Genomic DNA, 27,876 nt, shown 5'->3' on the forward strand with positions numbered 1-27,876 from the left:
GTGATGCGGCATCTGAGAGGGACTCAGATCAAAGGTTTTATGATATGAGCCTTTATAAGCTAATCAATTAATGAGTTACTTATCATCGATGAGGATGGACCAATCAAACAACTGATTTTATGGATTCATGTTGTTGACATTTTCGAAATGGAATGATCCCTATAACCAGCGCTCGGGATAAGCCTGCTTTATCGGTGTGATGTGCTTTATCTAAGGATCCATAGGCTACGGGCTATATTCATGACAGAAATATATACATAAATACCACATTTAGGCTGATGACTTAGTAGTAGTCTAAACAACCCATGTGCTTCTTCCTATCTCTATCGATAGATACATGGACAAGTAGGCCTACCCGTTAGATATATGCGTTTGTCTTTGCATAAAAATATGTTTCGGTTAATTTAAAAACGAGTGAAGCAACCGTTTTTTCCCTCCCTCGGCTGTATTGAGACGTTAGGCAGCAGGCAGGCAGGCAGGCAGTCACAAGCAACACACACACCATCCGTCCGTCTCTGGACTGCACCTCTCCATCTCTCTATCCCTCCCTCCTTCCTCCCTCCTCTATCACCCCTCCTCTAATCCTCCCCATCCCTCTGTTCCATTCCCAGATTATCCATTTTTATTCATTTGTTAACGTATTAGCTCTATAAAGGATTTTTTTTTTTAACGGTTCACCCTATCTCAATCCTATACGCCTCTCCTTCACTAGCATCTCATCGGCGCATCCAGACACACAAACACACAAACTTGAAACACACACCGGACCGCTCGCTAACACAACACAGCAGCGATGGAGACCACCAAACTGCCCCCGACCAGCCCGTCCTCCCCGACCACCGGGTTCTCTGTACCGTCAGCGGAGAAGGTGGATGGGTTTCCCCGGCGCTCGATGCGCAGAGCCCGGCAGAGGCGCTCCCACTCCTCGTCCCAGTTCCGCTACCAGAGCTCCCAGGTCGAGCTGACGGCACTGCCGCTACTCAAAGGTGGGTCCTCTGCTTTCTCCTCAATGTCTATTCTATGTAGTAGGCCTATTTTAGTAGGCTACCATTTTATGCCCTATCAATGTGTATTCAATCTGTCTTATCTTATATGTTTATAGTAGGCCTGCCTTTGCTCAAAGATGGGTCCTATACCTGCTGATCAAGGTCTATTCTATGTAGTATGGCCCGTAATATGATTTAGATTGCAGCCTATTTCCTTGATGGTGCACTTTTGACCAGGGCCCAAAGGCGGGTCCTACCTCCCCATCAACGTCTGTTCTATCTTTATTTTATACAGCCTAGGCCTATTCCTGAAAGGTGGGTAGCCTACTCCTCATCAATGCCTATTCTATGTGATAAGCCTATTGATCAAATGTAGTCTGCTCAAAAGTAGTGCACTACATAGGGAGTAGGGTGTCAAAGTAGTGCACTACATACGGAATAAGTAGTGCACGACATCAACAACATTTATTCTACTGATATAATTTAGTCATTTAAAATCATAAGCCTATCAACCTGCATGAATATAGTCCATGAGGCCATACTGGATGTAGGGTAATAGACAGTATATACATTTACACTACATGGCCAAAAGTTATATGGCCCTTCAAATTAGTGGATTCGGCTATTTCAGTCACACCCGTTGCTGACAGGTGTATAAAATCGAGCAGACAGCTATGCAATCTCAACAGACAAACATTGGCAGTAGAATGGCCTTACTGAAGAGCTCAGTGACTTTCAAAGTGGCACCGTCATAGGATGCCACCTTTCAAACAAGTCAGTTCGTCAAATTTCTGCCCTGCTAGAGCTGCCCTGGTCAACTGTAAGTGCTGTTATTGGGAAGTGGAAACGTCTAGGAGCAACAACAGCTCAGCCGCGAAGTGGTAGGCCACACAAGCTCACAGAACGGGACCGCCGAGAGCTGAAGCGCGTAGTGCGTAAAAATTGTCTGTCCTCGGTTGCAACACTCACTACTGAGTTCTAAACTGCCTCTGGAAGCCACATCAGCACAATAAATGTTATTGGGGAGCTTCATGAAATGGGTTTCCATGGCCGAGCGGCTGTACACAAGCCTAAGGTCACCATGCACAATGCCAAGCGTCGGCTGGAGTGGTGTAAAGCTCGCCGCCATTGGACTCTGGAGCAGTAGAAACGCGTTCTCTGGAGTGATGAATCACGCTTCACCATCGGGCAGTCCGACGGACGAATCTAGGTTTGGCGTATGCCAGGAGAACCTTACCTGCCCGAATGCATAGTGCCAACTGTAAAGTTTGGTGGAGGAAGAATAATGGTCTGGGGCTGTTTTTCATGGTTCGGGTTAGGCCCCTAACTTCCAGTGAATGGAAATCTTAATGCTACAGCATTCTGTGCTTCCAACTTTGTGGCAACAGTTTGGGGAAGGCCCTGTTTCAGCATGACAATGCCCCTGTGCACAAAGCGAGGTCCATCCAGAAATGGTTTGTTGAGATCGGTATGGAAGAACTTGACTGGTCTGCACAGAGCCCTGACCTCAACCCCATCGAACACCTTTGGGATGAATTGGAACGCCGACTGCGAGCCAGGCCTAATCGCCCTACATCAGTGCCCGACCTCACTAATGCTTGTGGCAGAATGGAAGCACGTCCCCGCAGAAATGTTCCAACATCTAGTGGAAAGCCTTCCCAGAAAAGCGGAGGCTGTTATAGCAGCAACTCCATATTATTGCCCATGATTTTGGAACAAGATGTTCGACGAGCAGGTGTCCACATACTTTTGGCCATGTAGTGTATGTTTAATGTAGGCTAATCAAGTATTTTCTAATCATTATCAAAGTGGATGAATCTAGAGCAGAACATCCCATAATGCAGGGGTTCTCAAACCCAATTTTGATATCAGCGTTTATTTGTAACCCCACCATGTAAAGAAAAGTGATTTAATCAACGGCCAATGTTTACTTTTTAAATTGGGGATATGACAGTCTATTACAAATCAGTCTGACAGTACTTTTGACAGTATTTCAATCTGAAGGAAGTATGATTTGAAGTGACTGAAATCAGAATCAGAAAGGTATTATGAAGTGAAGAAGATCATCAGGCAATCATTTTGTATGATCTTCTGTGTAGAAAAGAACATCATCATTGTATTCATAAAGTATCTCAGAGTAGGAGTGCTGATATAGGATCAGTTTTGTCTTTTAGATCATAACGAATAAGATTACAGGGGACCTGATCCTACATAACCACTTCTACTCCGAGATGCTTTGTGAGTACAGGCTCAGTATTATAATAACAATACATTGGATTTATAAAACAATTTTCTGAGACCCAAAGACGATTTACAAGTTGTAGTGCAACAATACAGTAACATAAGTATTTGTCCTCCAGACCTCCACATCTCCCTCAAACAGGCTGTTGGCGCTCCTCCCCAGCTTTGATGTCCTCCCCTCAGGCTACAGCATCAGCCTGCCTCCCTGGTCATGGGTCTCCATGCTTTAGCTAAAACGCTAACGATGCTAAGATCACATTTTCACCCACAGGGTAGACTTTCCTCCTCTCCTCTCCTCTCCTCTCCTCTCCTCTCCTCTCCTCTCCTCTCCTCTCCTCTCCGCTCCTTTTTAGTTTTATTATGTATTATTTGACCTTTATTTGACTAGGAAGTTGAGACAGAGAATCTGTTTATCAAGAGTTAATGCGACCCAAATGGCAACCTATTCCCTTTGTAGTGCATTACTTTTGACCAGAGCCCTATTGTCAATAGTAGTGCACTACATAGGAAATAAACTACCATTTGAAACACAGCCAGTGAACCTGTAACAGAGGCCTGGTTGTATTTCTAGAACATTACAACATTATTCATACAGATTCCTTACTGATTCCAATTAAATTCTGAATCAATTGCAAACAAATTGAATACAGCAGTGTTTTTTCATCCTGGTCCTGGGAACCCAAAAGGGTTCACATTTTAGTTTTTGCCCTACTTTAGCACTACACACCTGATTCAACTAATCAACTCATCATCAAACCTTTGAGTAGTGGAATCAGGTGTGTTAGTGCTAGGGCAAAAACTAAAATGTACACCCCTTCGGGTCCCCAGAACCAGGATTAGGAAACACTGGAATACAACAATCAATGAAAATACAGTTGGATAAGTGATAGAATATGCAGACGAGGCACATCTTATGGATAAAGGGCAAACAGTAGAATCCAGAGGCATAAGGGGGTTCTGTGTGTGTGTGTGTGTGTGTGTGTGTGTGTTTGTGTGTGAGCTCTGAGTTCTGAAGCCGTTGGCAGAGCCTTGCTCCCTAAGATAGACCAGAGAGTTTATCCCGTGATCGCTCTGCTTCACACACACTCGCCCTGCTTCACACACACACACACACACACACACACACACACACACACACACACACACACACACACACACACACACACACACACACACACACACACACACACACACACACACACACACACACAATTGTACCCTTGCAAATCGTACCTTAAAAGAGCCAATAGTGTACTTTTAGGGGACAAGATAGTATCTTTCTTACATATAGTCCACAGGTACAAAAGCGTACCTTTAGAAAAGGTACAAATGTGCCTTTTTAGGGTATCACCAAAGTGACAAAACCATTTGTTCCTTTTAAGTGACCAAAATGTACTTCTTCTCTATACTAAGTCCCTCACATGTACACGCCTCTCCACTTCTGACACCAATGTAGCAAATTACAGGGTAGCCCCTACCAGGACTTGAACCTGGGTCCAGCAACTGTCAAGCCAACACCTTAACCATTATGCCAAGAAGTCCATAACATTTGGCAGTGTTGTGCTAAGGTCACTACATTATCCATTACAGCTCTTTTGGTGTGAAATGCTCTTATGTAAGCCTTTATAAAGACTTCAGAAGTGGCAGCAGACATGCTCAAACTTAAATTAACATAACCATAGACCTTTTAAACTGGTACAACACTTCCACTCACGGGTGGCCAAAAATAACTACCTGAAAGCCACACCCCCACTAAGCCACGCCTCCAATATAATGAGGCCCGCCGTAACAATATTTAAATTCTGTCAATAAGATGGCACAGGTGTATTCATCATTGTACCTCATGGTGGGTACAAATATGTACCTTTCTTCAATACATTTTCCATTTGTAGCTTTTCTGCTAAGCAAAAACATTCACCTAAAAACATAGTGACAAAACCATTTGTTCCTCTATACCAAGTCCTTCACATGTAGAATCATCCCTGGGAAACAGTCATGTACACTACAAGGCATTTTTAACTGAAATACGTCTAGTAAGTTCAACTCAAAGTCAATGAAAAGTCATGATTACTTAAAATGTGCACGTGGTACTGACTCAAAACTAAATGATAAGTCACATCAGTTACATTTAAAAAAAAGTTACGATAACAAATCAACTTTTTTTCCCAGCATGCTCTACTGCAGGTAGATTTTTTGGAATTGTTTTAAATATCTGTGTTGATTGATTGATTGATCTTATGCTACTCAAAGATTAAAAAAAAAAATCTTAACTAATCCAATCATTTTTTTGCACCCGTTCCAGTTTAAATTACTTAGGTAGTCTCCTCACACTGTTTCTAACCCTGGCAGCCATAATGAATGCAAGTTGCGGGTGAATACAGATTTCAACTGTTGGATATCCTAACTCTGGCTGGATTCCAATAGGAATTACTAAACACTTTGCAAGCCAGCATAATGTGACTTGCAGGTAGGGTTGCAAAATTCTGGTAAATTTCCTGGAAATCCTTCAAACAGGATTTTTTATTTTTTTATCTGGGAATTTTGGGAGACTTACCAGAATTTTGCAACCCTACTTGCCGGCCTGATGTGGCCTTTAAACCATGAGTTTCAGGCCACTGTATTAGGATAAAGCTAGGTCTCAAAATAAGGGCTTATGAGATATATAATATAATAATATAATAATAATATAAATATAATATGTAGATATGTAATGTATTGTCATAAAGACTTTAATTTTAATAATAACATTCACCTAAGAACTCACTTGATGAAGGCCACAGGACTGTACATTTATTAATTCAACAACCATGTCTCTTTCACTAAAGGTCATGAACAGTCAAAATCATGTTTTTCATGAAATTTATGATATTTGAATGAAACCAGATCAAAGTATGACGACGAAAGTATGAACATTTACTGTTGCTTCTGCATTAATAATGTTTGATCATCAATCAATCAATCAATCAATCAAATGTATTTATAAAGGCCTTTTTACATCATCAGATGTCACAAAGTGCTATACAGAAACCCAGCCTAAAACCCCAAACAGCAAGCAATGCAGATGTGGAGTTACTGGTCCCCTCCCCCATGTCAAACACTTGAATTCAGGAGGCGGGATTATTAAGGGGATAGTCTGATATCACCCTAACTCACCTTTTAATACACCAATGGTAACATGATATTCTCTTACCTAATTTTAAAAAATACTGCCTTGTAACCAACATTGGAGAAGGTGTGTTTGCAGAGATGCGTGGTTTATATAGTGTACAGTAGCCAGACAGTTACTCTACTGGTGCCAATATTTGACTGTAGGGTGACAGCAAATATAATTACAAGTTTACACTATTCATCTATGGCAAAGGTACTTATATGTTTCCCCTTTCATCTGTGTCTGGTGTTAGCTAGTTACTGGATAGCTAGGTCTTCAGCCAGCATGGAACAAAAGGGGTGGAAGGGTTGTTCAAAACTATGACGCAGTTGTCACATCCGTCAGTGCTGCTGTGAACCACATCACAAGAGACATGCCAAATGGGAGATGTATAAAAGAAATTGCCATCATTGATGCAATTTCAATGTTTTTTGAGTTGCTTTGTGTATCAGCAAATTTGCTTGAAATGATTTTACTGCAAACATTGTTGTAAAGTACTTAAGTAAAAATACTAAAAGTACTACTTCAGTTTTTTGGGGGGGTATCTGTACTTTACTATTTATATTTTTGATAACTTTTACTTTTACTTCACTACATTCCTAAAGAAAATACAGTACCTTTTACTCCATACATTTACCCTGACACCCAAAAGTACTCGTTACATTTTGAATACTTAGCAGGACAGGAAAATGGTCCAATTCACTCACTTATCAAGAGAACATCCCTGGTCCTCCCTACTGCCTCTTATCTGGCAGACTCACTAAACACAAATGCTTCGTTTGTAAATTATGTCTGAGTGTTGGAGTGTGCCCCTGGCTATCTGTAAATTAAAAGAAATAAGAAAATGGTGCCCGCTGACTTGCTTAATATAAGGAATGTGAAATAATTTGTACTTTTACTCAAGGTAGTATTTTACTGGGTGACTTAACTTTTACTTGAGTCATTTTCTATTAAAGTATCTTTACTTTTACTTAAGTATGACAATTGGGTACTTTTTCTACCACTGACTGCAACACTGCTCACTGCATCCAAGTTTCTTGACATACAGTGCATTCGGAAAGTATTCAGACTCCTTGACTTTTTCCACATTTTGTTACATTACAGCCTTATTCTAAAATTGACTAAATTGTTTGCCCCCCCCCCCCCTCATCAATCTACACACAATACCCCACAATTTTTGCAAAAATAAAATAAATTAAAGCTGAAATATCACATTTACAAAAGTATTCAGACCCTTTACTCAGTACTTTGTTGAAGCACCTTTGGCAGCGATTACAGCCTTGAGTCTTCTTGGGTATGATGCTTCATACTTGGCACACCTGTATTTGGGGAGTTTCTCCCATTCTTGTCTGCAGATCCTGTCAAGCTCTGTCAGATTGGATGGGGAGCGTCGCTGCACAGCTATTTTCAGGTCTCTCCAGAGATGTTAGATCGGGTTCAAGTCTGGGCTCTAGCTAGGCCACTCTAGCTGGGACATTCAGAGACTAGTCCCGAAGCCACTCCTGCGTTTTCTTGGCTGTGAGCTTAGGGTCGTTGTCTTGTTGGAAGACAAAACTTCGCCCCAGTCTGAGGTCCTGAGCGCTCTGGAGCAGGTTTACATCAAGGATCTCTCTGTACTTTGCTCCATTAATCTTTCCCTCGATCCTGACTAGTCTCCCAGACCCTGCCGCTGAAAAACATCCCCACAGCATGATGCTGCCACCATCATGCTTCACCTTAGGGATGGTACCAAGTTTCCTCCAAATGTGACGCTTGGCATTCAGACCAAAGAGTTCAATCTTGGTATCATCAGACCAGAGAGTCTTGTTTCTCATGGTCTGAGTCCTTTAGGTGCCCTTTGGCAAACTCCAAGCGGGCTGTCATGTGGCTTCCGTCTGGCCACTCTACCTAATTGGTGGTGGGCTGCAGAGATGGTTGTCCTTCTGGAAGGTTCTCCCATCTCCACAGAGGAACTTTGGAGCTCTGTCAGACAGTGGAGGCTCCTCAGAGGAGGAAGTGAATTTCATTAAAATTAAAATAGTAAAACATAAAAAAAGTTATCCTTTTTAGATAAAACTATACTAAATATAATCACGTCACCAAATAATTGATTAAAACACACTATTTTGCAAAGAAGGTCTACAGTAGCCTCAACAGCACTCTGTAGGGTAGCACCATGGTGTAGCCAGAGGACAGCTAGCTTTTGTCCTCCTCTGGGTACATTGACTTCAATACAAAACCTAGGAGGCTCATGGTTCTCACCCCCTTCCATAAACTTACACAGTAACTATGACAACTTCCGGAGGACGTCCTCCAGCCTATCAGAGCTCTTGCAGCATGAACTGACATGTTGTCCACCCAATCAAAGTCTCAGAGAATTCATCTAGTACTGAAAGCATAAGCTACAGCTAGCTAGCATTGCAGTGTATCAAATGTGGTGAGTACTTGACTCAAAGAGAAAGACAATAGTTGAACAGTTTTGAACAAATTAATTTTACACTTTCAGTTTCAGCCTACTGAAACACCCTGCTCAAACAGGGATGCTATGTTAGCTAGCTGGCTATGACTTTCCAACAAAACACTGGAACTCTTCCAAGTGAAGGTAAGCTTTTGGTATTACTCATTTATTGCCACCGGGGCCCGCTAGTGTAACTGCTTACTGACTGTACACTGCAACGTTGCTGCATGATTGTAGGAGGTTTACTAACGCGTTAGTTCTATTAGCTATGCTGACTATGATGTTACTTTAGCTAATATGGTCACAACGATGTAGGCTGTGTGTAGCGGTTTGGCTGGGAAAGGTTCCTTCATCTGGTTCCATACAGCTGATGTGTTGTGAAATTGAAGTCCACAAGCAAAGGGAAGAGGTGAGAGGAGGAGAGATGCGAGAAGGAATATAACTTGGCTGCTATGAAAGTGAACTGTGTTTACGCGTGATCACAGCTGTATTCATTCCACCGATTCTGTTTGAAAAACGTTTCTTAAACGGAAGCAAATGGAAAAAACAGGGATAAACATACCTGAATTTGTCCAATAGAAACTCTCATTTGCAACTATTGGACTAATGATTACACCCTATATCAGCTAGATGCAGGCAAGAGTATGCAAGGCGGTATTGAATGTCACTGTCTGTCCACGTGTCACTGTCTGTCATCTCAAATTTGTCTCTCGACCGGTGTGCACCTATGTTGTAAATGTTCATTCTTAGGCTAGGTTGTAGCAACCTCATGATGGGTATAGGGAAAATGTTAGTATCATGTAGTAGCCTAAATCTATCGCTGTTACATTGAACTGGATGAATGGAATATGAATGAGAGTCATCCAATATGCTGTGATAGAAATAAGGCCATGCTCATGATTTTTTTTGTTGCCCTCCCTCATCTTAAACGACACTGACCGCCACTCTGTCAGAGTGACCCTCGGGTTCTTGGTCACCTCTCTGACCAAGGCCCTTCTCCCCAGACTGCTCAGTTTGGCCAAGCGGCCAGCTCTAGGAAGAGTCTTGGTGGTTCCTGTCACGATCGTCTAACATAGAGGAGGACCAAGGCGCAGCGTTGAACGTGAACATATTTATTTAATAAATGATCACACGACCAAAACAACAAAACGATGACGTGACAGTCAATGGTCAATAAACAAACCAAACACGAACAAAATCCCACAAACCCGAATGAAAAACAGACAGTTTAAATATGGCTCCCAATCAGAGACAACCCACGACAGCTGACACTCGTTGCCTCTGATTGGGAGTCACTCTGGCCAACATAGAAATAAACACCCATAGAAACAAAACCCATAGATCTACACACCCTGGCTCAACATAACAGTGTCCCCAGAGCCAGGGCGTGACAGTTCCAAATTTCTTCCATTTAAGAATGATGGAGGCCACTGTGTTCTTGGTGACCTTCAATGCTGCAGAAATGTTTTGGACCCTTCCCCAGATCTGTGCCTCGACACAATCCTGTCTCGGAGCTCTACGGACAATTCCTTTGACCTCATGTCTTGGTTTTTGCTCTGACATGCACTGTCAACTGTGGGACCTTATATAGACAGGTGTGTGCCTTTCCAAATCATGTACAATCAATTCAATTGACCACAGGTGTACTCCAATCAAGTTGTAGAAACATCTCAAGGATGATCAATAGAAACTTGATGCATTTGAGCTCAATTTTGAGTCTCATAGCAAAGGATCTGAATACTTATGTAAATAAGGTATTTGTGTTTTTTATTTGTAATAAATGTGCAAACATTTCTAAAAACCTGTTTTCACTTTGTCTTTATGGGGTATTGTGTGTAGATTGATGAGGAAATGTTTTTATTTAATCAATTTAAGAATAAGGCTGTAACGTAACAAAATGTGGAAAAAGTAAAGGGGTCTGAATACTTTCCGAATGCACTGTAGGTGTTTCAGCGAGCTCATGAATATAAACTCCCTGCCCACTCAGCCTGTCTTTTCAAACTTCCTGGTAGTTAGCCATGAGAGAAAAATTAATTTTCCTCAAATATTTTGCATTTCAATCACCAAAAAATATTAAGGGTGATATTTCTGTCACTCAAAAAGTTATTTTACATGGTAATCAAAATGACTGTTCGGTACCTTTAAGTAACTGTACTCAGATATGATAAGTGCAACCGGTTTCCTCAAAAGTTTAAAGTAATGACAGACAGTACATTGGGGTTTACAGTGTACATTCACCGTACCCCTTTTTTTGAGTGTGTGATGATTGTACCTTTACATAAAAAATATTGGGTCCATTTTTTTACCATTATACTAGATTATCCGCACATGTACCCTAAAAGGTACTGAACAGTACCATGTGAGATCATATGTGTACCTCTGAAGGTACATTTGTGTATTTAGATTTTTTATTACCACAGAGAACAATACTGTACCCTAACCATACCCTTTTTTTCTGAGAGTGCAGAGCGTGTGTGTGTGTGTGTGTGTTCCATTCACAAATGTATTAGAAAACTCAACAAGTAGACATAAATACTGTAGGTCAGGAAAAGTTGTTTCTTGACCTACAAGAAACATTCTGGGAAGCAAAGATTGTTCTCTGGGTTTCTACCTAAACTCTGTGGGACAGTGAACGAATTACAGAGAGAAAGAAAGAGAGAGAGGGGAGAGAAAGAGACAGAAAGAGAGAGGAAGTGAGAAAAAAGCAGGAGGGAGACAGAAAGAGAGAGAGAGAGAGAGAGAGAGAGAGAGAGAGAGAGAGAGAGAGAAGGAAGAGTAAGGTGTGACATGTTTATCGGCGTAAACATTTTTGACGCCGTTAATCACAATAGTGTGCAACTGCAGGCCGCAATTCTGGTCGTTCCTCCATGTGGGCATTCCTGGATCTGCAGGATCGCCCCTTTGAGCATTCCATTGGTTCCTGCATGAACGACCACCCTCGATCACAACATAATAATATAATATGCCATTTAGCAGACGCTTTTATCCAAAGCGACTTACAGTCATGCGTGTATACATTTTTTTTTTTGTGTATGGGTGGTCCCGGGGATCGAACCCACTACCTTGGCGTTACAATCGCCGTGCTCTACCAGCTGAGCTACAGAGAACCACGACCTTCATGATTGTGTGACACTTTTGAATGTGGGTCAAAAGGGAAATAAAAGTATTACCATAATTGTTGTCCTTCACTCCCGCCTGCCGAACACCTGCCCTCACCATCGTTAAGAACTGCGGGAAAACAATGCCCGACAGGCGGGGGCGAAGGACACTGTCTACTGTTCGACCCCGCCTCCCAGCAGGTGGGAGGCGGGGGCGACACCGTGTGCTAGTGACACCGTGTGCTAGCTGACTAGTTAGCTAGTAACACGGTGTTGGAGTGAAGGAAACGGTCTACCGGTTATTAGCTAGTTAGCTACCTCTTCTTCTTCTGTGGGGTTTATCGGTGGTTGGCGGTTGGCATCCAACGTTATGGCGCAATTTTTTGGTTTGATAACAAACAGCATTGTTTAGTTAGCTAGTCATGTTACCTAGCTAGCACTCGAAAACTCTAGGCGTCATTCTGCCTTATTGCTACTGTTTTCAGTCATTAACTTCGCCCACGACTGGCTCATGTGAACTACAATCCCGATTATGTGTTTTAACATTTAGAAACGTCAATAATCATCGCTTGCGATACGGCTTTCAAAACATATGGCACTTGTCTTTCATCAACAAGAAAGAATCCTTCAAATAAAAAATATACACTTACTGTAGTAGTTTCGCACAGATCCATACAGCTATGGGTGCCTCCATCCAACAAAACTACACTTCTGCTACACTTCCTGAGTTACGTTTACACACAGGTGTTCGGAGCACTCTAGATAGCTAATTAGCACAGGTGGTCACCTCCTGCCTTCTGTCTGTTTTTCGTAAACAAGCGCTATAACATGGAGATACTATGGCTGTGTGGGAACACTAACCCTAACCCTATCAAAGTGTGTGTCAATTCAACCTTTTAAAAATGTTTTATTATTATTTCTCGCTGATATGAAAGATAAGGTCATTATGCTTCCAAAACTGTACCACAAGCGACACTAATGTTCAGATTGAGCGGCGGGGCTCTTAACAAAACTCCCCCTTACAGAAGACACCTTCATCCAATGACACATGTGCAATGTAATGGAACTGAGAGTCATGATCCAGGGCTAGTTACCTAGCTAGCAACCTGATAACTTGACCACTGACTAGACTATGCATGAATTTGGATGGCACAGGAAGAACTGAAAAAGGAATAGGCTCCTCAAAGAGATGCTTCAAAGGTAGGCTGTATATGCAAGAGTGCGGTGTGAATGCTTCTGTGTGTGTGAGAGAGGATGTGTGTTTCAAGTTTCAAGTTGTTATTGTCACGTGCACTAGTACAGTGAAATGCCTTTCTTGCTCTTTCCCAACAATGCAGTAATCAATATCATGAGAGCAGGAGTAAGTGAGAGAGAGAGGGTGTTGGAGGGATGGATAGTGTGTAGGCCTATGTGTGTAAAGTTATCTGAACATTACCGATGGTTACAGTGTTTTCATAACATTGTTGGACAAGTTTAAAAGCTCTTTGTATCCATAGAGCCACCTCTTTTTTCCTATAGTCACAATCATTAAGAATTCATGAAGCTTTAACAGTACTTTAAGCTGTGTGTGTGTGCGGTGTGTGTGTGAGAGAGAGAGCGAGAGTGTGTGTGTGCTGTGCACTAGTGTTAAACTTCAAGAACATTGATAATAATCTAATATTTAGCAGACTCTTTTATCCAAAGCGACTTACAGTCATGCGTGCATAAATTTTTGTGTATGGGTGGTCCCGGGGATCGAACCCACTACTCTGGCGTTACAAGCGCTGTGCTCTACCAGCTGAGCTACAGAGTGAGTAGACCTACTTAAACATTGGGAGCATTAATAGCTGTAGCTATGTTAGTGACTTGTGTGTTGTTTATGGTGAAAATGCTTTTAAAACATTCAGATGTACATAATTTTGTGTTTCATTCCCTTACAATCAAAGCATAGTATGCCTGTAACTCAATGCGCTGCTTCTTAAATGGAAAAACCTTTTTTAGTGCCAAATTTGAGAAAATTCAACAATTTATTAACTCTATTTAATTATTTTAATCACCCTAGTGTATATGTGTGTGTGTTCGTGTGTACTTACATTGGGTCCCATGCAGACAACGACAATAGTCATTTCAGCTGGTGCACTTCTCAATTCTCTCTCTCAGTTCTAACTAGAATCATCTATTCATGTATTATTTGTGTGTGTGTGTGTGTGTGTGTGTGGACGTGTTTAACTATACTTGTGGGGACCAGAAGACTAAGATTAGAATTTGTGTTAGGGTTAGAATTAGGTTTAGGGTCAGGGTTAGGAGCTACGGAGAGGCCAGCTGGAGAGGGTAGGTATAGGGTTACAGAAGACACAGAATCCTCTCCCTTCTGATCAATACAGAGAGAGAAGGGTTGGGGGGAGAGAGAAAGAAAGAGAGAGGGAGGGGAGAGAGAGAAGGAGAGAGCGAGAGAGAAGAGAAGAAGAGAGGGAGACAATTAAAAAGGAGAGAAAATCTAAGTTGACAGGTGCAGGAATGGAGAAAGGGAGGGAAGAGACGAGAGAGAGAAGAGGAAGAGAGGGAAGAACGCAATAATAGTAACGAAATACAGTAACATAGTTGTGTGAGGAACAAAAAAGAAAGAGGAGAAGAAAGGAAAATACAAAATGTGATGATTTTCAGGCGCTTGTTTTATGAATTGTTTGCATTCAGCTTCTTGTATTCAGTTTCTTGTGTTAGCTGTATAGACAATGGTGTATTCTGTTAGTATTGTGAAAGGCAAATGTATTCAGTGTGAAGTCTAGTGATTCATACATACACATAAATGGAGCTGAAAACTTGTGGGTGTGTTTGTGTGTGTGTAGAAGAGCTGTACAAATCCTGTAATTATTGCTTGATTTACGTTGTATTTATGTCTTTATGCTGGGGGGGTTGTCCAACCGAGGTGTCATAAAGAAATGTGCACCCCTCCCTTCTGTTAAAAATATTTTCACATGACCCTCCCCTTGTACTGAAAAAAAATGACACCCCCTCCCCCTTCAGAGTTAACTCAAAATAATGTTTACGGCCACAAATAGCAATAACTGTAGCGACCCTGTGTTTATTAACATTGATATCGACTTTGCCACTTCAGCATGCTTTTTGTGGCACAGTTGATGCAACGTAGGGCTACAGGCCAGAAGGTTGAGGGTTTGCCGACCACCACGGACCAGCTCACCCTCCCTGCCTGTTTCCTTACACTATGATCAGAGCCAGCTGCAGACAATGATCAGCTAGGGGGAAATCAGATTTTCAACATTTTGATGCTATATTTTTTATACAAATTTTCCACCAACAGTTTTCTGTGCCAATGCACCACACAACCAATAAGCAAAGCAAACCGACTTCAGGCGCTTCAATATCATGGCTTATCATTTCAACACCACAATCAAAAATAGACTCTAACCACATTTCCATCCACAGTTTTATTCGAGTAAAGTCAGGAAGTTTCATAACAATTGTATAAATGCCGACAGGATTTTTTGTGTCTGTAAAATTAATAATGAAAGAAATGGTGGTGGAAACACCTTCATGCATAAATATTGCAACCAGCTCTCACAATCTCACGTCAGAATTAGAGGTTCACCCATGTTTGTCAAATGTCAAATTTCAAAGTTCTTCCAAACGTCACATTTCGAAGTGTTTAAGGTCAAGTTTAGGCATTAACTCCAAATTTTTAAGGTTAGGGTTAGGTTTAGGCATTAACTCCGAATTCTTAAGGTTAGGCATTAACTCAGAATTGTTAAGGTAAGGGTTAAAGCTTAAAACAAAAATATTCGTTAACATGCAACCTTTCAAACCAGAGGCAGATGCTTACGCCCATCTGCCATCCACGTCCACAACACCCTAGCAAAACCGAAACCGACTTGAAGGTAACAGTGCTCACTGTTGCCCCTAGTGGCCGGTTTCCACGTCATTTCCCGACGTCGCCAGACATCAAATCAAATCAAATTAAATTGTATTTGTCACATGCGCCGAATACAATAGGTGTAGACCTTACAGAGAAATGCTTACTTACAAGCCCTTAACCAACAATGCAGTTTTAATAAAGAATACCAAAAAAATCACAAAAAAATACAATATAAAATAATACGAAATAAAAGTAACACATAATGAAAGAGCACCAGTAAAAATAACAATAGCGAGGCTATGTAGAGGGGGTACCGGTGCCGAGTCAATGTGCGGGGGCACCGGTTAGTCGAGGTAATTGAGGTTATATGTACATGTAGGTAGAGTTATTAAAGTGACTATGCATAGATAATAAACAGAGAGTAGCAGCAGCGTAAAAGTCTGGGTAGCCATTTGATTAGATGTTCAGGAGTCTTATGGCTTGGGGATAGAAGCTGTTTAGAAGCCTCTTGGACCTAGACTTGGCGCTCCGGTAACGTTTGCCGTGCGGTAGCAGAGAGAACAGTCTATGACTAGGGTGGCTGGAGTCTTTGACAATTTTTAGGGCCTTCCTCTGACACCGCCTGGTATAGAGGTCCTAGATGGCAGGAAGCTTGGCCCCAGTGATGTACTGGGCCGTACGCACTACCCTCTGTAGTGCCTTGCGGTCGGAGGCCGAGCAGTTGCCATACCAGGCAGTGATGCAACCAGTCAGGATGTTCTCGATGGTGCAGCTGTAAAACCTTTTGAGGATCTGAGGACCCATGCCAAATCTTTTCAGTCTCCTGAGGGGGAATAGGTTTTGTCGTGCCCTTTTCACGACTGTCTTGGTGTGCTTGGACCATGTTAGTGTAACCGGTGTGAAATGGCTAGCTAGTTAGCGGTGCGCACTAGTAGCATTTCAATCGGTGACGTCACTCGCTCTGAGACCTTGAAGTAGTTGTTTCCCTTGCTCTGCAAGGGCCGCGGCTTTTGTGGAGCGACGGGTAACGGTGCTTCAAGGGTGACTGTTGTCGATGTGTGCAGAGGGTCCCTGGTTCAAGCCCAGGTAGGGGCGAGGAGAGGGACGGAAGCAACACTGTTACATTAGTTTGTTGGTGATGTGGACACCAAGGAACTTAAAGCTCTCAACCTGCTCCACTACAGCCCCGTTGATGAGAATGGGGGCGTGCTCAGTCCTCTTCTTTTTCTTGTAGTCCACAATCATCTCCTTTGTCTTGATCATATTGAGGGAGAGGTGTCATCGGCAAACTTAATGATGGTGTTGGAGTCATGCCTGGCCATGCAGTCATGAATGAACAGGGAGTACAGGAGGGGACTGAGCATGCACCCCTGAGGGGCCCCCGTGTTGAGGATCAGCGTGGCGGATGTGTTGTTACCACCTGGGGGCGGCCCGTCAGGAATTCCAGGATCCAGTTGCAGAGGGAGGTGTTTAGTCCCAGGGTCCTTAGCTTAGTGATGCGCTTTGAGGGCACTATGGTGTTGAACGCTGAGCTGTAGTTAATAAATAGCATTCTCAAATCGGTGTTCCTTTTGTCCAGGTGTGAATGGGCAGTGTGGAGCGCAAAAGAGATAGCATAATCTGTGGATCTGTTGGGGCGGTATGCAAATTGGAGTGGGTCTAGGGTTTCTGGGATAATGGTGTTGATGTGAGCCATGACCAGCCTTTCAAAGCACTTCATGGCTACAGATGTGAGTGCTATGGGTCGGTAGTCATTTAGGTAGGTTACCTTAGTGTTCTTGGGCATAGGGACTATGGTGGTCTGTTTGAAACATGTTGGTATTACAGACTCAGACTGGGAGAGGTTGAAAATGTCGGTGAAGACACTTGCCAGGTCAGCTCATGCTCGGAGTACACGTCCTGGTAATCCGTCTGGCCCTGCGGCCTTGTGAATGTTGACCTGTTTAAAGATCTTTCATCGGCTACGGAGAGCGTGATCACAAAGTCGTCCGGATCAGCTGATACTCTCATGCATGTTTCAGTGTTACTTGCCTCGAAGCAAGCATAGAAGTAATTTAGCTCGTTTGGTAGGCTCGTGTCACTGGGCAGCTCGCGGCTGTGCTTCCTTTTGTAGTCTGTAATAGTTTGCAAGCCCTGCCACATCCGACGAGCGTCGGAGCCAGTGTAGTACGATTCGATCTTAGTCCTGTATTGATGCTTTGCCTGTTTGATGGTTCGTCGGAGGGCATAGCGGGATTTCTTATAAGCTTCCGGGTTAGAGTCCCGCTCCTTGAAAGCGGCAGCTCTACCCTTTAGCTTAGTGCGGATGTTACCGGTAATCCATGGCTTCTGGTTAGGGTATGTACGTACAGTCAATATGGGGATGACGTCATTGATGCACTTATTGATGAAGTCAGTGACTGATGTGGTGTACTCCTCAGTGCCATCGGAATAATCCCTGAATATATTCCAGTCTGTGATAGCAAAACAGTCCTGTAACTTAGCATCTGCTTCATCTGACCACTTTTTTATTGACCGAGTCACTGGTGCTTCCTGCTTTAGTTGTTGCTTGTACGCAGGAATCAGGATGATAGAAATATGGTCAGATTTGCCAAATGGAGGGCGAGGGAGAGCTTTGTATGCGTCTCTGTGTGTGGAGTAAAGGTGGTCTAGAGTTTTTTCCCTCTGGTTGCACATTTAACATGCTGGTAGAAATTAGGTAAAACAGATTAAAGTTTCCCTGCATTAAAGTCCCCGGCCGCTAGGAGTGCCGCCTCTGGATGAGCATTTTCCTGTTTGCTTATGGCCGTATACAGTTCATTGAGTGCGGTCTTAGTGCCAGCATCGGTTTGTGGTTGTAAATAGACAGCCACGAAGAATATAGATGAAAACTCTCTTGGTAGAGAGTGTGGTCTACAGCTTATCATGAGATACACTACCTCAGGCGAGCAAAACCTCGAGACTTCCTTAGATATCGTGCACCAACTGTTGTTTATAAATATACATAGACCGCCACCCCTTGTCTTACCAGAGGCTGCCGTTCTATCCTGCCGATACAGTGTATAACCCGCCAGCTGTATGTTATTCATGTCTTCGTTCAGCCACAACTCGGTGAAACATAAGATATTACAGTTTTTAATGTCCCGTTGGTAGGATATTCGTGCCTGTAGTTCGTCCATTTTATTGTCAAGCGATTGTAAATTGGCCAATAGTATCGATGGCAAAGCGAGATTAGCCACTCGTCGCCGGCTCTTTACCAAGCACCCCGATTTCCTTCCGCGATATCTAATTTTCTTTCTACTGCGAATGACGGGGATGAGGGCTCTGTCGGGTGTCTGGAGCAAATCCCTCTCGTCCGACTCATTAAAGAAAATTTATTTGTCCAGTTCAAGGTGAGTAATCGCTGTTCTGAAGTCCAGAAGCTCTTTTCGGTCATAAGAGACGGTAGCAGCAACATTATGTACAAAATAAGTTACAAACAATGCGAAAAAACACACAAAATAGCACGGTTGGCTAAGAGTCCATTAAAACAGCAGCCATCCCCTCCGGTGCCATCTTTTACGCTGAAATTAACTGCATAGTTTCCGAGTCGTCATGGGAGGATCACACATCATATCATCGCGTGACTCCAAGTTAACTTCGATATGATGGGTATTATATCAATATTCAGGCAGGTCACCCGTAATACAAGTCAGTATTCGACATCCATCCATGGCTGCCGTTTTATGGACTCTTAACCAACCGTGCTATTTTGTGTGCTTTTTCGCATTGTTTGTAACTTATTTTGTACATAATGTTGCTGCTAATGTCTCTTATGACTGAAAAGAGCTTCTGGACATCAGAACAGCGATTACTCACCTTGAACTGGACGAATAATTTTTCTTTAATGAGTTGGACGAGAGAGATTTGCTCCAGACACCCGACAGGGCCCTCATCCCCGTCATTCGCAGTAGAAAGAAAATGAGATATCGCGGAAGGAGATCGGGGTGCTTGGTAAGGAGCCGGCAACAAGTGGCTAATCTGCCTTTGCCATCGATACTATTGGCCAATTTACAATCGCTTGATAATAAAGTAGACGAACTACAGGCACGAATATCCTACCAACGGGACATTAAAAACTGTAATATCTTATGTTTCACCGAGTTGTGGCTGAACGAAGACATGTACAGTGGGGAAAAAAAGTATTTAGTCAGCCACCAATTGTGCAAGTTCTCCCACTTAAAAAGATGAGAGAGGCCTGTAATTTTCATCATAGGTACACGTCAACTATGACAGACAAATTGAGAAGAAAAAAATCCAGAAAATCACATTGTAGGATTTTTAATGAATTTATTTGCAAATTATGGTGGAAAATAAGTATTTGGTCACCTACAAACAAGCAAGATTTCTGGCTCTCACAGAGCTGTAACTTCTTCTTTAAGAGGCTCCTCTGTCCTCCACTCGTTACCTGTATTAATGGCACCTGTTTGAACTTGTTATCAGTATAAAAGACACTTGTCCACAACCTCAAACAGTCACACTCCAAACTCCACTATGGCCAAGACCAAAGAGCTGTCAAAGGACACCAGAAACAACATTGTAGACCTGCACCAGGCTGGGAAGACTGAATCTGCAATAGGTAAGCAGCTTGGTTTGAAGAAATCAACTGTGGGAGCAATTATTAGGAAATGGAAGACATACAAGACCACTGATAATCTCCCTCGATCTGGGGCTCCACGCAAGATCTCACCCCGTGGGGTCAAAATTACATTTACATTTACGTCATTTAGCAGACGCTCTTATCCAGAGCGACTTACAAATTGGTGCATTCACCCTATAGCCAGTGGGTTAACCACTTTACAAATTTATTTATTTATTTATTTTTTAAGGGGGGCGGGGGTAGAAGGATTACTTTATCCTATCCCAGGTATTCCTTAAAGAGGTGGGGTTTCAAATGTCTCCGGAAGGTGGTGAGTGACTCCGCTGTCCTGGCGTCGTGAGGGGAGCTTGTTCCACCATTGGGGTGCCAGAGCAGCGAACAGTTTTGACTGGGCTGAGCGGGAACTATGCTTCCGCAGAGGAAGGGAGCCAGCAGGCCAGAGGTGGATGAACGCAATGGCCTCGTTTGGGTGTAGGGACTGATCAGAGCCTGAAGGTACAGAGGTGCCGTTCCCCTCACAGCTCCATAGGCAAGCACCATGGTCTTGTAACAGATGCGAGCTTCAACTGGAAGCCAGTGGAGTGTGCGGAGGAGCGGGGTGACGTGAGAGAACTTGGGAAGGTTGAACACCAGACGGGCTGCGGCATTCTGGATGAGTTGTAGGGGTTTAATGGCACAGGCAGGGAGCCCAGCCAACAGCGAGTTGCAGTAATCCAGACGGGAGATGACAAGTGCCTGGATTAGGACCTGTGCGCTTCCTGTGTAAGGCAGGGTCGTACTCTCCGAATGTTGTAGAGCATGAACCTACAGGATCGGGTCACCGCCTTGATGTTAGCGGAGAACGACAGGGTGTTGTCCAGGGTCACGCCAAGGCTCTTCACACTCTGGGAGGAGGACACAACGGAGTTGTCAACCGTGATGGCGAGATCATGGAACGGGCAGTCCTTCCCCGGGAGGAAGAGCAGCTCCGTCTTGCCAAGGTTCAGCTTGAGGTGGTGATCCGTCATCCATACTGATATGTCTGCCAGACATGCAGAGATGCGATTCGCCACCTGGTTATCAGAAGGGGGGAAAGGAGAAGATTAGTTGTGTATCGTCAGCGTAGCAATGATAGGAGAGGCCATGTGAGGATATGACAGAGCCAAGTGACTTGGTGTATAGGGAGAATAGGAGAGGGCCTAGAACTGAGCCCTGGGGGACACCAGTGGTGAGAGCACGTGGTGCGGAGACAGCTTCTCGCCACGCCACTTGGTAGGAGCGACCGGTCAGGTAGGACGCAATCCAGGAGTGAGCCGCGCGGAGATGCCCAGCTCGGAGAGGGTGGAGAGGAGGATCTGATGGTTCACAGTATCAAAGGCAGCAGACAGGTCTAGAAGGACAAGAGCAGAGGAGAGAGAGTTAGCTTTAGCAGTGCGGAGAGCCTCCGTGACACAGAGAAGAGCAGTCTCAGTTGAATGACCAGTCCTGAAACCTGACTGGTTTGGATCAAGAAGGTCATTCTGAGAGAGATAGCAAGAGAGTTGGCTAAAGACGGCACGCTCAATAGTTTTGGAAAGAAAAGAAAGAAGGGATACTGGTCTGTAGTTGTTGACATCAGTGGGATCGAGTGTTGGTTTTTTGAGAAGGGGGTGCAACTCTCGCTCTCTTGAAGACGGAAGGGACATAGCCAGCGGTCAAGGATGAGTTGATCAGCGAGGTGAGGTAGGGGGAGAAGGTCACCGGAGATGGTCTGGAGAAGAGAGGAGGGGATGGGGTCAAGCGGGCAGGTTGTTGGGCGGCCTGCAGTCACAAGTCGCAAGATTTTATCTGGAGAGAGAGGGGAGAAAGAAGTCAAAGCATAGGGTAGGGCAGTGTGAGCAGGACCAGCAGTGTCATTAGACTTAACAAACGAGGATCGGATGTCGTCAACCTTCTTTTCAAAGTGGTTGACGAAGTCATCCACAGAGAGAGAGGAGGGGGGGGGGGGGGGATTCAGCAGGGAGGGGAATGTGGCAAAGAGCTTCCTAGGGTTAGAGGCAGATGCTTGGAATTTAGAGTGGTAGAAAGTGGCCTTAGCAGCAGAAACAGATGAAGAAAATGTAGAGAGGAGGGAGTGAAAAGATGCCAGGTCGGCAGGGAGTTTAGTTTTCTTCCATTTCCGCTCCGCTGCCCGGAGCTCTGTTCTGTGAGCTCGCAATGAGTCATCAAGCCACGGAGCTGGAGGGGGAGGACCGAGCCGGCCGGGAGGATAGGGGACACAGAGAGTCAAAGGATGCAGAAAGGGAGGAGAGGAGGGTTGAGGAGGCAGAATCAGGAGATTGGAGGGGAGAAGGATTGAGCAGAGGGAAGAGATGATAGGATGGAAGAGGAGAGAGTAGTGGGAGATAGAGAGCGAAGGTTGCGGCGGCGCATTACCATCTGTGTAGGGGCAGAGTGAGTAGTGTTGGAGGAGAGCGAGAGAGAAAAGGATACAAAGTAGTGGTCGGAGACATGGAGGGGAGTTGCAGTGAGATTAGTAGAAGAGCAGCATCTAGTAAAGATGAGGTCAAGCGTATTGCCTGCCTTGTGAGTAGGGGGGGGACGGTGAGAGGGTGAGTTCAAAAGAGGAGAGGAGTGGAAAGAAGGAGGCAGAGAGAAATGAGTCAAATGTAGACGTAGGGAGGTTGAAATCCCCCAAAACTGTGAGGGGTGAGCCATCCTCAGGAAAGGAGCTTATCAAGGCGTCAAGCTCATTGATGAACTCTCCAAGGGAACCTGGAGGGCGATAGATGACAAGGATATTAAGCTTAAATGGGCTAGTGACTGTGACAGCATGGAATTCAAATGAGGAGATAGACAGATGGGTTAGGGGAAAAATTGAGAATGTCCACTTGGGAGAGATGAGGATTCCTGTGCCACCACCCCTCTGACCAGATGCTCTCGGGGTATGCGAGAACACATGGTCAGACGAGGAGAGAGCAGTAGGAGTAGCAGTGTTTTCAGTGGTAATCCATGTTTCCGTCAGCGCCAGGAAGTCGAGGGACTGGAGGGTAGCATAGGCTGGGATGAAGTCAGCCTTGTTGGCAGCAGAACGGCAGTTCCAGAGGCTGCCTGAGACCTGGAACTCCAGGTGTGTGGTGCGTGCAGGGACCACCAGGTTAGAGAGGCAGCAGCCACGCGGTGTGAGGCGTTTGTGTAGCCTGTGCGGAGAGGAGAGAACAGGGATAGGCAGAGGCATAGTTGACAGGCTGTAGCAAAAGGCTACAATAATGTAGAGGAGATCGGAATGAAATGAACTAAACATCTGGGAAAGGAGAGAGTACGGCCTCCCTCACCAAAAACTCCCAAATATAACTCTCCCAACTTCCACCTCAGAAACTATAATTGTTTCACTGAACCACCCGAATAAAACTCTCCCAACTTCCACTTTAGAAATTAGAATTGTTGTAAACTACAGCGGTTCAATGTTTCAAGGAATAGACTCAACTTACTTTATTCAGCTAGCTAACTATGACGCCATAGCTAACTAGCATGCTAGCATCCAATAACACACAGTTTAGCACCAATACTTGGTTACAACAAACTACCAATAGTGTGTTAACACACTAAACAGATAATTCGTGTCCGTGTCTAGTTCCTTTCATAACGCAGCAATAATTAAACGTTGGCTAGCTAGCACAAATATATTGTATTTAGCTGCTACAGTACAGCTAGCTGGTCGTGTTGGCTAGCTAGCAATGGCTGCTGTGTTGACTTTGTTTTGAAAAACGGCGGCGCTGCGAACAAATGTAGCTGGCTAAAAGGATATTGTATTTAGTTGCTACCGTTGCTAATAGCTACTCGCCAGCTAGTCCAGGAGGTGAGTTAGCTAGCTAGCTAGCTTCGTGCTACACCCGGCACCGCCGAATACAATGCTAACCTACAATAATTACATGCAATAACTACCCACAACAACCCACGATGCCTACATACAATACCTAGCTACAATCTAAATACATAGTTTAAGCCCTACTCGACAAAGCCCAAGCTATGTATAAAGCCAAACTTACCCGACGCCAGCTGTCTGGGTGGCAGACAAGAATACATTGGTCTTCTGCAATCAGTAGCTGTAATTAAGTACAGTAGCTACTAACTACCTAACGTTAATGCCTCAGATAATGAGGTTAGAAAAACAGCTGAATGGTAGGTAGCTAGCTGGCTTAATTACAGGTACTCTTAAGCGTGAAATAACATTGGAAACAACTATCCACAGTTGTTAAAAGTTACCAGTAGCTACCCGCTAGCTAGCTAGCTTTATTGGTCCAGGTAGTGGGTTAGCTAGCCTCGTGCTTCACCGGGCACCGCCGAATACAAAACTTACCTACAATAACCTACAATAACTACCTAAATAAACTACCTACAATACCTAACTACAATACCTACCTACAATACCTACCTACAATCTAAATACATGGTTTAAGCTTTACTCAACACCATATAAGAAGCCAAGCTTACCTCCTGCTAGAGAAAACACAGAGACAGTGAGCAAAAATCCCAGAACCACACGGGGGGACCTAGTGAATGACCTGCAGAGAGCTGGGACCCAAGTAACAAAGCCTACCATCAGTAACACACTACGCCGCCAGGGACTCAAATCCTGCAGTGCCAGACGTGTCCCCTTGCTTAAGCCAGCACATGTCCAGGCCCGTCTGAAGTTTGCTAGAGTGCATTTGGATGATCCAGAAGAGGATTGGGAGAATGTCATATGGTCAGATGAAACCAAAATAGAACTTTTTGGTAAAAACTCAACTCGTCGTGTTTGGAGGACAAAGAATGCTGAGTTGCATCCAAAGAACACCATACCTACTGTGAAGCATGCTTTGGGGCTGTTTTTCTGCAAAGGGACCAGGACGACTGATCCGTGTAAAGGAAAGAATGAATGGGGCCATGTATCGTGAGATTTTGAGTGAAAACCTCCTTCCATCAGCAAGGGCATTGAAGATGAAACGTGGCTGGGTCTTTCAGCATGACAATGATCCCAAACACACCGCCCGGGCAACGAAGGAGTGGCTTCGTAAGAAGCATTTCAAGGTCCTGGAGTGGCCTAGCCAGTCTTCAGATCTCAACCCCATAGAAAATCTTTGGAGGGAGTTGAAAGTCTGTGTTGCCCAGCGACAGCCCCAAAACATCACTGCTCTAGAGGAGATCTGCATGGAGGAATGGGCCAAAATACCAGCAACAGTGTGTGAAAACCTTGTGAAGACTTACAGAAAACGTTTGACCTGTGTCATTGCCAACAAAGGGTTATATACCCTTTGTTGGCAATGACACAGGTCGTTTTCTGTAAGTAAGTTTCTCAAAAGTATTGAGAAACTTTTGTTATTGACCAAATACTTATTTTCCACCATAATTTGCAAATAAATTCATTAAAAATCCTACAATGTGATTTTCTGGATGTTCTTTTCTCATTTTGTCTGTCATAGTTGACGTGTACCTATGATGAAAATTACAGGCCTCTCTCATCTTTTTAAGTGGGAGAACTTGCACAATTGGTGGCTGACTAAATACATTTTTTTTATTTACCACCACAAACTGATGTTGGCACTAAGACCGCACTCAATGAACTGTATACAGCCATAAGCAAACAGGCTACAGATTAAATAACATATGATGAACTTCACAGGGTGGTGAAAGTGCACGGTGATCTTAATGCTCCTTTCCAATAAATATTGAGTGTCTAATTCTGGTGACATGATGATAGATGCTTGACTGCTTGGATGCCATAATAATGTCATCATGTAGACTAGCCTACCCGCACTGTATCTGCGAGTGTTGGCTAGAGCGCAAGTGCCAAGACCAGTGTAGGCACATCTGTGTAGGCACATCTGCTAACGTAAGCGAAAAAGTACATTTTGTGTGCACTATGTTATCACGCACTGATTGTTATCCGCAACAAGTCTGTTTGGTGGAAACACACCATTGGTGGGAAAATTCAAATATTTTCTTTATGTGGATTTTTGAATATTCACATGAAAATCTGTTGCCAAATGAAGGGAAACCTAACTTCTGTTAATCTCGACAAACATAAAATACATCCCTCCCTACCATGTAGGCCTATCCAGTATCGAAGGCTTGGTTTGACAATCTCCAAATGTCATTAAACCTTTTGGTGTTTTGTAACAGATGTTTCTTTCCATTTATCAAATGGCTGCTACACAGTTTTTAATGCTGTAATTATATTTTGGACGAACGTGCGCAGGTAGCCTACAGGAGACTTTTGAAGTAGCCTAATCAGATTAAAACATTGTGACTGGTTGTGTTTATGCCACATATAAAAGGTAAAAGTTAAATGACAAATCTTTAGGCTATATTAAAGAGTTAGGTTCTAGGTGTGCGAGGAGTAGACGTACGGATTGGAGATTACTAAGCTTTCCTTAATAACTGGGCCTGCTGGGAGGATATGGCTGTGTTTACACAGGCAGCGCAATTATGGTATTTTTTTCCCTAAATGGTCTATTGACCATTCAAATCAGCTCTGAAAAAGATATGATGTGAAAATGTATAATGTGATTGGTCAAAAGACTAATTAGTGGAAAAAATATCAGAATTAGGCTGCCTGTGTAAACGCAGTTTATGTGGTCACATTATTATAGGACGACTTGGGAGAATGATGATCCGCAACAGACAGCATATCTCAGTATCAGAAGTAAAAATACAGCCAGACCGGCCTGCTACTGTCCCTTTCTAGACCTTATCGAGTGATTCAAATGGAATGAAACATTCAAATCACAGGGCTTTTGCGCCATTATTCAAAGTACATTTTCACTGCAGCCTAGAGTAGAATTTTGTACTCACTTGAAAACAATAACGCAATTATTCATTGCATTGTGTAGTTGTATGTTAGTCTAGGTAGGATTATTGTCTTGTCAAAAAGATCAATAGGGGATCTTTCATGCGCAATGACGCACCTGGCCTCTCCTCTGTCTATCAGCTATTCCTATTTGTTCTTGTCATATTGAAAACTGGTGCAGCTTTGAATGATTTTATGTGTGGTATGAATGCTAGTTAGCCTATTGCAGATCTGGACATATACGATCCACCTACCACTATTGTCACTATGAATGGTGGATAGAGGGCAGGATAGACAGTTAGACTGGTAGACCATATTGACCTGGTGGTATAGTAATAGTTAGCGCACACAAAAGCATAGTGCATAAGGGATGTACCAAAACACCTTGATATAGGTGCGGTGCATGCAAGTAGATGAGGAAATGTGACTAGGATGGAAGAAATTATATAGTAAAACCTGCAAAAGGGACAATGTAAACCAGGGAAAAACCTCCTCTGTGCCCAATAAAAAACCACACATCCCTCCCCAAAGCAAAAAAAAACTTAGACCCACCCCAGCCCAGTACATTTCGAATTGTCTCTTATGTGGTGATGCTGTGTTGAGATGCAAGACACCATTTCCCGAAAGGGACATAATAAAGAAATTATGATTCTATATCTTCTCTATCTCTCTCTCTCTCTCTCTCTCTCTCTCTCTCTCTCTCTCTCTCTC

At 43.6% G+C, this 27,876-nt stretch overlaps 1 protein-coding gene across 1 annotated transcript in view; it reads left to right on the plus strand.

Annotated features, from left to right (window-relative positions):
* Window positions 1-531: 531 nt before the first annotated feature.
* Window positions 532-27,876, plus strand: part of LOC121571246 (serine/threonine-protein phosphatase 2A 56 kDa regulatory subunit beta isoform-like) — a 65,302-nt gene continuing 37,957 nt past the window's right edge. Inside the window, exon 1 of the mRNA XM_041882588.2 lies at window positions 532-986. Coding sequence (XP_041738522.1) covers window positions 794-986 — 193 coding nt within the window. The 5' untranslated portion in view covers window positions 532-793. The remainder of the gene's footprint in view (window positions 987-27,876) is intronic.

The sequence above is a fragment of the Coregonus clupeaformis genome, chromosome 8 (genome assembly GCF_020615455.1).
Source record: "Coregonus clupeaformis isolate EN_2021a chromosome 8, ASM2061545v1, whole genome shotgun sequence".
In the NCBI taxonomy this organism is placed as follows: Eukaryota; Metazoa; Chordata; class Actinopteri; order Salmoniformes; family Salmonidae; genus Coregonus; species Coregonus clupeaformis.